The sequence below is a fragment of the Cynara cardunculus genome (genome assembly GCF_001531365.2).
Source record: "Cynara cardunculus var. scolymus isolate 2C chromosome LG 13, CcrdV1, whole genome shotgun sequence".
NCBI lineage: Eukaryota > Viridiplantae > Streptophyta > Magnoliopsida > Asterales > Asteraceae > Cynara > Cynara cardunculus.
In genome coordinates, this window is record NC_037540.1 from 10,154,897 (window position 1) to 10,165,456 (window position 10,560).

At 34.1% G+C, this 10,560-nt stretch overlaps 1 protein-coding gene across 1 annotated transcript; it reads right to left on the reverse strand.

Moving 5' to 3' along the window:
- Positions 1-3,257: 3,257 nt before the first annotated feature.
- Positions 3,258-10,269, reverse strand: LOC112524603 (ras-related protein RABF1). Its single transcript, XM_025134503.1, has 8 exons — positions 10,072-10,269; positions 9,736-9,812; positions 5,865-5,948; positions 5,470-5,564; positions 5,232-5,337; positions 4,459-4,548; positions 4,254-4,340; positions 3,258-3,572 (listed from the first exon to the last, which is right to left on the reverse strand). The coding sequence occupies exons 1-8, from the start codon at positions 10,094-10,096 to the stop codon at positions 3,534-3,536; spliced, it is 603 nt and encodes a 200-aa protein (XP_024990271.1). The 5' UTR covers positions 10,097-10,269; the 3' UTR covers positions 3,258-3,533.
- Positions 10,270-10,560: the final 291 nt, after the last annotated feature.

Here is a 10,560-nt window from a genome sequence, read left to right on the forward strand (position 1 = left end):
ATACCAAAAATATTCTTGCATTAATATTTTAATTCAAAATTGCCAAAATTTCCTAATTTATCTATTGATTTGTGGTTAATATTGGTTCTCACAGTTACCACAAACTAATTAGTTCTCATTTGATTAGGCCCCTATATATATGGTCGTGTTCGCGTGAGACCAACCTATTTTCATGAGACTTGCGAGATTATATTTTTACACTTAAAACTTTATAGCAAAATGTTATGAAGTTATAAAAAATCCCAACTTTCACAGTAAAAACACTATGAAGGTTGTGAAGTTTCAAGTATGAAAAAATGATCTTATGGAAATAGTCTGTCATCACATGATCATAAGTGTCTCTCTCTCTCTCTATATATATATGTGTGTGTGTATATATATATATATATATATATATATATATTGACGCTCAAAAAGGATTTAGCTATGTTTAAATAATAGTTCTTATTAGAAAAGTTAGTTATTAACTGAAAACTTAGAGATTGATTGATAATTAATTAACTGAAAACCTAAGTAACTAAAACTAATCATGTTTGACAATATGTTCTTTAAAAGAGATAAAATTGAAGATTTTAATCTATTTTTTATTTCAAGAGATTCTCCAACTGATTTTCCACTAAATAACCCATTTATGGCAACAAAATTGAGAAAGTAACCATATATTTAAGAGTGCACCAACTTGACATGTTATGTTGTTGTAGCGATAAAAAGACAAAATTACAGTGGGACCGATATTTGAAATAGCCGTAATAATGATGGTATAGCAATCCAAAAATAGCTGTTCATATATTATTTCTTAGAATTGTACATAAACAGAGGGAGTTTAATTGACCAATCTGCTTCGATTTTCTTATCAACCAAGATTAAAAATTCAGACTCCAGACTCGTGGTACCTTGAGATAGAAGCTAGAAATAGAAGTTGGAAACATAAGCTAGAAGTTCAGAACAGAAGCTGAGAGCCTGAGACTCGTGGGTCGTGGTCGTCTAAAGCAGATGAGGTCGCATTCATAGACCTAGTGATCTCCAAAGATCATTTTGATTCCATTAGTAACGAGGATTCGTTTTGATTTTATTAGTAATGAGGAGTCAGAATATCACACTACAATTTCAGGAGATCTTTCAAAAAAAACCTGCTAACAAAGGAAGACCTCCTAGAGATAAGAGACGCGAGGCTGAAGAGAGAGCCAAAATATGATGTTGTCCATACAGTGATAAGTGATGTATGGATTCTCAAAAAGAGAGTCAAATGCTTTATAATATTGTATAGTTATATAGGTAGGAGCAATCAAATACAAACCACCTATATTTAAACAAACCATACAAACTATCATCCGTCGATTTTATTGTTTAATTTACTGAAATTTTCATGAAATTTTTTAATCTGATGAAATTGTTTTATATGATATTTTTGTTGATGAATTATTTCATATATAGTTGCTTTTATATTTTAATGAAACTGTTTTATGTATTTCTTTAAAATTAATATAATAAAATTGATAATATCCATAATTAACACCCTCTACAATAAAAATGACCAATCAACCTGAACCTCTCATAATTACAAACAAGAAAAAAAGAAAAACTATGATTGGTTGTAGGGGTGTACAAAAAACTGTCTACCCGTGAATCCCTTCCAACCCAACCCGTTAACAACCCAATTAAATCCAACCTGTCTAACCGTCAAACCGCCCACCCACCAAACCGCTAACCCGACAATTAGAAGGGTTGAAATTGGGTTGGGCCTAGCTCAACCTGTCCAACCAGCCGCTAACATATAATTTTTATTGATATTATGTTTTATTTCATTTTAGCTAAACGTATAAGTTACCAAAAAAGATTCACGATCAAAGAATGATAACAAATAATCTAATTAATTAGAAAAATTATTTTTTACAGTAACAACAAATTGATATGTTAGAGAATATAAATGATATTGATAGATATTTCATTGACGAATCCAGCAATCTAAATACTCCGTCATTTTATGTTGTACTTTAGTGGAAAGAAAATATCTAGTTATATCATTTCGCTACAATTACATTAGATCTTATAGGATGTCTAAAATGTCTAAGCGTCATAATATGATACTTTATAGGACGAAACAACAAAAATGTCTTATCTAAAAGAGTTACAATATGTTTATAGGATGATTTTGTGCGTCTTAACAAATTCTATTGACACTTTTAAAATAAAGTGTCGTATTAGTTATTTTATATGACATGACTTGAAAAAGTGTCATATGAACATAGGTGTCTTATAAATAGATGACTTTACGGGACACTTATCAAAATGTTTCTATAAAATAACCAATACGACATTTTATTTAAAGATCATTCTAAAACACTTGTTGAAACGTCCAAAAACAGCCTATAAACCTATTGTAATCTTTTTAGGTAGGACACTTTATAATATGATCTATAAACTTAAGTTTTATAAATTATTGTATTCATCAAATTTATTTAACTACTAACCCAACCTGCCTCAACCCGCAAAGGTTGGGTTGGGTTATACTTTTGAATAGGTTAGGTTAAGATTTTTTCAAACCGCCATAATAGGGTTGGGTTTGTTGTAAACCGCTCAACTCAACCCGCGTACACCCCTAATTGGTTGAATGAGGTATGCACGTGCGTGCACGCGCGCATACACACACATGTAGGGTCAGGTTCAAGGAAAAACCTCAATAAAAATAAAAACTGAGGAACACCCTGGTAACTGTTAATCTGGATGGTATGCACATATGCATAAAACCAGAAAACTGTTTCAGTTACTTATATGCACATATGTATATCGTCTAGATAAATGGTTACTAGAGTGTTCTTTTAGTTTTTCATATATATATATATATATATATATGTGTGTGTGTGTTTGATTCTGATAAGAATAAAAGTTATAATGAGAAGGGTAAGAAAGGATCTCCACCATTAGATTAATTCTAATTGAAAATCAACACTAATGAAATGTGTCAGATCAATTTCCATGAGAAACACAATTCATAGGGTGAGATAAGATTAAAAGTGATCAAGGATCCAGATCCCTTATTACACTTCTCATCTTAACTCTTATTCTCACACGATTCTTCATCTCTACACACACACACATACACTTGTATGTGTTAGTGTTTTAAGTAGTACTTTAGAACAAATTAAATTCATACAAAGTATAAAAAAGAAAATAAGAAACATTGATACCAAACATATAAAGATTATAAAAAATGATATCAATAATGCAAAATCGAGATAAAATCTTTTGTTTTTCAATTTTCAAATGATTCACGTTCGACTTTTCATATAGACGTTCAAATAGCAACACACTCGATAATTCCATGTTTTTACGATAACCGCTGCAATAAAATGTGACGTCCAAGCTCGGTGAAACATGTCTTAGTTTTCATAGCAATTCGGGTTTGGCAAATGCAACATGGAATCCACAAATATAATGTATGCACATCAAACATCTCAGCTCTATCACAAATATACATAAACTTCCCACAACCAACCGTAACAACGTTCAGTTGACGTTTCAAATAAGCGGTATCATGATGGAGAAGGTCGAGGCAATCTCTTTGCGATTTCCTAAGCAAAAAAACAATTAGTTCATCAAGAATGCATCTACGAGTCCCTCCTCAATATATTTTTATTAGCATCTACGAATCAGTAACTTTACCAAAGGGTCATTTGGCACAATGGTATTACTTACGGTTACTGGTAAATCCTAGCCTCCTGGGGTCTTCTAGTTTTTGTTTTCCTAAAGAGGATTATAACTTTGTTTTAAGGAATTAATTTTAAATTCATATGAACAAAGGCTCTTGCTTATGTTTTTAATGAACCTGCCTATACTATACATACTCGTATGCTGTTGCTTACTCATAACTAGCTGTTTAAATATGCATCTCTCTTTCGCAGACTTTTCACAAGCTGGAGGTCTTCATGGAAGCAGTCGCTCTACTCTTGAGGTAGAGCTCATGTCTGGTACATCTTATGCCTCTCAGACCTCACTTCCATGGCGGATATACTGAGCTTGTTTTGTTTTGGTTTGGTTTGGTTTGGTTGTAGTACGAAAAAATCGAGCTCTTTTGGCAAGCCGACCCTAGCTTGTGTTTTTTGAGCTTGGTAAGCAACCGAGCCCAAGCCTACCAGTTTTACACAAGCCAGGGAAGCTCAGTCAAATACACTCCTAGTTCAAACAAGTATAAGTCTGTTTTCAACATGAAATACACATAGAAGAGAATGCATAAAAGCAAGTAAATGTTGTACCTCAAATAGCTGATTGATGTTATCAGCTGTCTTGGCAGAAGTTTCAATGAAGAACATACCGTTCTTTTCTGCATAGTCCATTCCATCCTTGGGAAAACAAAGACAAAACAGGTTAAAACAAGGGAAAATAGGGCAAATCAGAAATAAGTATGGAGTAGGCCAAGCAGAAATTTATTTGGTCGAATAAATGAAGCATGTTTCTTACTTGAACAGACACCTCTCGTTTATCTTGAAGATCGGCTTTGTTACCAACTAAAGCCAAGACGATATCAGGGCTCCCGTGCTTCTGTAGCTCCTGTAAGACGCAAAAATTATTCAATTGCATCTATAAGAAAGTTCATCACATATGAGAGCATTGCCATCGTATTCATATTCATTCTTTAAGCATTGTTGCCAGAAACATATTGATGCACAAGAGGCTTTGAGGACATCTGAACTTAAAGAATGGATACCGTATTCCATTACTCATTAGTACAACAAACAATTTAAAACCCAAATTCCAAGTATCAGAGTATATTTGTGCAAAATTATTATTTGTACCTTTATCTACATAAGTATTTTTATAAAGGATGTGTTTGTTATGAGCTTTAGGCTCTGAACTTTGCTCCAGTTGTCTAGGACCCCAGTCAACAAATGAGGACTACAAAGAAACTCAGCACACATACACACACACACTATGAAAGTGATTGACCAAGTAATCAACAATAGTCGCAAGGCATTCTATTGGATTTCCAAAACAAATTAAATATCTGGTTACATTTCACCTTTGATGAAGCCCAATATAATCATGCTAGTTAGTTCAGGTATTATATTGTCACAGCATTGGCTCTCAACTTGGTGGTCTATTGATGTTATCATACATTGTTGAACAATATGCAGAGTTGAGGATAAAAGACATCCATGAAATGGTTAAAGTATATATACACAAAAGAGACCACTTAAGAAATGAATAAATATTCAAAATACTAGTAGCCATACCTTGACCCAATATTGAGCTTTACTGAATGAGTCGGGATTAGTTATATCATACACAATAACTCCAACTGCCGCACCTCTGTAATAAAGTGGGGCTAGTGCTGCATATCTGGACAATTTGCAAATAGAGAAATAGTTTACCTTGTTAAATAGAGTAGGAAAAATGTGAATACCAACTCAATAAAACCAATGAACACGATGAGTCCTCTTAACGGGGAAAAAGTTAATAATGCAAAATTACCTCTCCTGGCCAGCAGTATCCCAAATTTCAAATTTAACTGTCGTGGAGTCCTGCAGAGCTATTGTCTGTGACAAGAATGAAGCTCCAACAGTCACCTGAGATCATTAATGAAAAAATATAGGTAAGTGAATCATATCATGATTTGCCTCGCAGGGTACATAGAGAGGCATGGATGCCAAAATACGATCAAGTATAGATCATTTTGCCCAGAATTTATGCCAGCCTGGAGAATCTTAACTTGTTATTAAAATTAGCAAAAAGTTATGAATTATATTCAAAAAAGATAAAAGATAAAAGATAAAAAATAAAAAATGTAAACAAAAATATAAACTACAATAAATATGTATCAAACCTTAACCTGCTATTTGATGGGAAAAAAATAATATATAGTTTACCTTGGAAGTTGGATCAAACTGACCACGGACAAAGCGAAGAACAATGCAGCTTTTCCCAACACCAGAGTCCCCTAATAGCACCAGCTGTAATCAAAAGAAAGTGTTGATGCTAAGTGTAGCTGTCTCAGCATGGAACAAGTTGAAGCGCAGCCCACATTGTGTCGTAGGAAGATAGAGTACACAGTTACTAAAGTTGTGTCTTAAATTCCTGATTTTTACATCTTTACTGTATTATAAAGCATTTGATAAAAATCTCAAAAATGACCTATTGAGCATTAGATACGTATTATTAATGCATAATTCTTGAAATTCAAGTTTATAGCTTATTACTGCATACCTAAGACTTCTTAACGCACCATGTTTGAATTACATAAAACTAATTGATAAACACTTTTTAGATACAAGATAAGCGCTGAACTCTAGTAATACGACATAATACTCGATCATAAAACTGAAATAAAACCACCACCTATATTTTCTATTCTGCTCAAATCTAAATTCCAGATTTCCTTTTTTGATTAGAAATCAGATGAAGTTTCCACCCTCAATTTGCATAAAAATGTTGCATCCTGTTGTATCACACAGGTACACAACCGGTCACTCATAAAGCATGACCAGTGTCAGATCCAAGATTGGTTTCTCTGGGACTTATTGTCTGGTCAACAGAGCTTCACAAGTTGTGAATATGCTATGCTTATATAATTTGCAAAATAACTGGGCTAACAATGACCAGTGGTAAAGTGCTGGTTTCGAAATAGTTCTGGATTGAATTTTGGAATAGGAGCATAGTTACAAAAATATTGGACCATACAAACTCCGCCAGATTAATATCATATCACTGAAGTCTACCCCATACATTTCAACATGAAGAAATAAATGGGAACTTTTCAATAGTGGAAACCCAAAAAGTAGTAGCAAAAATCAGTATGAGTATAAGCATCTTTTAGTCCCACCTAATAGGGATAATGCAAAAACCAGATCCTTTAGAGATCATTAAGTAGTAGAACCAAAACCATATGCCCAGGAGAACAGGAATAACTTCCAACCATAAGCTCCTATTTGGGGCAAAGCCACCCATTATTCCCGTTAAATCTCTTCAACTACTTCCAAAAAGTTCTCTGTCCTATACTGACTTTTTATTACCTCCCTCTTGGTAATTATTTCCAATCATGATTTCCCCTTTGGAGATGACCAAACATCTCTAGCACTGTTCTATCTTTCTTCACTTGAACCACTGCCTTGTAAAAGGAGTAATCACCATGCAATTTAAAAACAAAACCTAGGAAGAAACTTTGCACGCAGCTGCTGATCCTGGCACCAGTTAAGTAGGTTGCTAAATATCATGGTTCAAGAAACAAGTAATGTTTAAAGAAGATTCTTCCAAAAAAGGAACTTTGATTCATGTACAATTCATGAACTTCGCACGCAGCAACAATAAGGGCTCTAGCGCAGTCAAGAAGATGTCAGTTTTTCCTTTTCACTACTCCATTGATTCGTGTACAATTCCTCCTTTTTGAATCATTGCGTGAAAGATAAGAAAAACATGACTCACTTCAGACTTTTAGTTTTGAGAATATAGATCCAAGAGACTCATGCAATCGTCAATAATCATGACCAACCACTTACATCCTGAGATGTTTGAAATAGTTGTTGGTCTCCAATTATATCATGGATCAAAGAAAAAGAAAAGATCATTTATTACGGATGGAAAATGGTATACGAGTGTGTTCCACATGGTCACAAATATCATAATCAAATTTTTTCATCAAATTCCTTAAACAAAGAAGGAAACATTATTTCCAATGCATGTGAAGACGCATGATCTAGGCACCTATGATGTAACTAGATGACATCCTTATTGGAAGGAGAAAATGTGGACTTGGCAGATTTATTGAACACTAGTTGACCTGATGTATGCAAATAATAGAGGCCAGTATGCTCCTTAGCGACCAATCCTTTTCACCAAACCATGGTCTTGAAATTCACAAGAATCATGGAATATAACACAAGATCTTCGGTAAGCTTTTGTATGAAAACCAATTTGTAAATAACAGGGAGCAGCAGTTTTGAGGTCACCAGGATGCTTCCTATTCCTGCTACTATGATTTTAGCAGCAACAACAACCTTTCTATTGCTAAGACACAAGATTAGCCATATAGGTTTTGAATTTATTTGTCATTTCATTCGCAGCCCCGGAGTCAAGGATCCAGGCATCCATAAGCTCACTACCTAAGGCATTCAACCCACGAGTAGTAAGAGCCTTACCTGAAAGTATCAATGAACATATACCCTAATTCATCGGTTGAGAATTGCTAGTCGTTTTTTGTGGTTCCCAACATACGTCTAATCTTCTCATCCATGCTAAATCCTCCAAGCACTTGAGTTGGATCTTGAAACGCCACCTGAGCATATCTTTGTTGGCCATCTTTCTGTCCCCATTCACGACTGTTTGTGGATGGTTTTCCATATAATTTCCAACATTGTTCTTTGGTGTTTTGAGGTTTCCAGCGGTATGCACACCAACTCTTCACGAATCTTTTTGCCCATTTGACCAATTGATTTTGTCAGCAACAGCTTTCTCGAGTACCAAAACCTGAGTTTTAGAGCTTAGAACCGCAAATGGTGTTACATCATCTACAATTCATTCTCGTCTATGTATACAATTTTCTGCTATGCTAAACTAGGAAGTTCTACAGCTAATTCCCTCAACTTCAGAAATAGATTTTAACCCTCCTACCCCTAATTTCCCTGGAAATTTTCTAAAATCACTTATCTGAGATATCTTACACTTCTTTCTTGCTTCCTTTCTCGTTTCTTATAGTATCAATGACAGTATGATGGTATTCCAGGAAAGACTGAATCTGGAGTTCCTCATTTTCTCATCTATCCTTAATTTTTCCTTTCAATATGTTGGCTTCATGCATGACTCAAGTGCATTCATCGATTGATGAACCGTAAATGACTTTAATATAACAGCAAAGAAACCAATTCACTTTTTTGTGTGAGATTATGAGATAATTAAAGCATTGCGAAAGGATCCACGATCCATCTATGTGGTCGCAAGGCAATGCACATTGGCAAGTTATTTATAAAGTAATGAAATCAAGTGTTTTGTTAGAAAAATTATTTCAAAGGGCTCTGTCGAGCTTCTAATGTTCACTCCAGGGTTGCAACATGAAAAGGCTTTACCATGAGGCTAACCAATGCACCTTACATAAGGTTTAGTCGTGTGAACATTTTATCCTATTAATCAATGAGGACATATATATTTATTAACAGCTTGATAATAGAACGTTATACTATAGGACATAGAATTATTTAACACGCATGTTGTACTCTTTCACGAATTTCTGGTCCCATACGTCAAACCAGGATCCTTTCACTTCATTAATTAATGCGATCCCAAGATCTTAGAATCCTACATCTTAAGGAAGCTCATAATCGATTAAGATTCCTCATCTCAGTCAGAATAACTTTTCCTTCAACTCTTCAAGTTTATTTTGTGCCGACACTTCTAGCAGGATAAACAAAATGGGATCTGACCATATCAAGAGAAAGTTAAGAACTAAGAGCACTCTTCGTCCGGCTGGGGTACCCAGGAGCCAAGGCCACAATAGCTCAAACTCAAAATTCTCTTACGTATTAACTGAGTATTGCATGTTGGGTTACTTACAGTGTCTGAGGAAAAAAAATATGATAATGGTATCTTCTAGGCTGTAGTAATACTATTTAATGAAATCTAAGAATTCTCGCATATCATGGATAAATGTTACATACACACTCGCTAACATTCAACCTATTACCAGAAAAACAAAAAAGTAAATTCACAATGGAACTGTAAACAGGACTCATTTTACAAATAAAAAACTACCTTAACACGTAGATTTTTGGCATCAGAATCGCCGCCGTTATCCGGATTAAGTCCACCCGCCCGCCCCGCACTCCTATCTGCATAGCAGTAATCCCCAAGAAACAAAATCACATCGCAAAACAAATATAAAATTAGCGCCATCACGGAACAAAGCTAGGCAATCAAACAAGGCGGCTTTAGCAACAAGAAGCATATAAACCTAACGCAATTCAAAGTCATATTCAAACCTTTTTCCAGCTCGGAATCAATAAACTCAACGAATATGAGGTTATTGATGAAGGTTTTCAAATTAATTGAAGGAAGCAGCAAAACCCTAAATTAGAAAATTAAGAATACCTGGAAGGGAGGAGGAGCAACCCATGGCGTACGGTACAACAACTATTCTTGTAGATTTCTGTATATAGAGGTATTGTTCGTCGATCTAAACAAGAATTTGAATTCTGGATGGGAGAAAAGGATTGTTTGATCTTGAATTCGTTTACGGAAGCGTAGGTCGTCGGTTTTCCTCAGTTGTGTCTTGTTGCTGACGATATTATACAAAATAATTAAAGATTATTATCTTTCTTTGCCAAAAAAATCATTTACAAAATATTTAATGCGAGTTAAAAGACTCGATATACGAATTGTTTTTTAATTACCAAAGGATTCAAATAATCTAGCAAAAGATATATTTCGATTTTAATATTTCATCTTTATAAATATTATAATATAATTTTTATATAGTTTTAAAAAACAGATAATTTTTATTTTTGAATAAAATATAAATTTAAAGATATCTTCAAATTTTAAAAATAAATATATCAATATCAGTATCAAACTAACTAT

What these genes read in the sequence shown, in the direction of transcription:
- LOC112524603 (XM_025134503.1), bottom strand. Translation starts at nt 10,096, where the DNA reads ATGGGTTGCTCCTCCTCCCTTCCAG. An exon ending in AGTTTGATCCAACTTCCAAG is followed by an intron (nt 5,565 to 5,864) that starts GTAAACTATATA and finishes TAATGATCTCAG; the next exon opens with GTGACTGTTGGAGCTTCATT. An exon ending in AACGAGAGGTGTCTGTTCAA is followed by an intron (nt 4,341 to 4,458) that starts GTAAGAAACATG and finishes TGTTTTCCCAAG; the next exon opens with GATGGAATGGACTATGCAGA.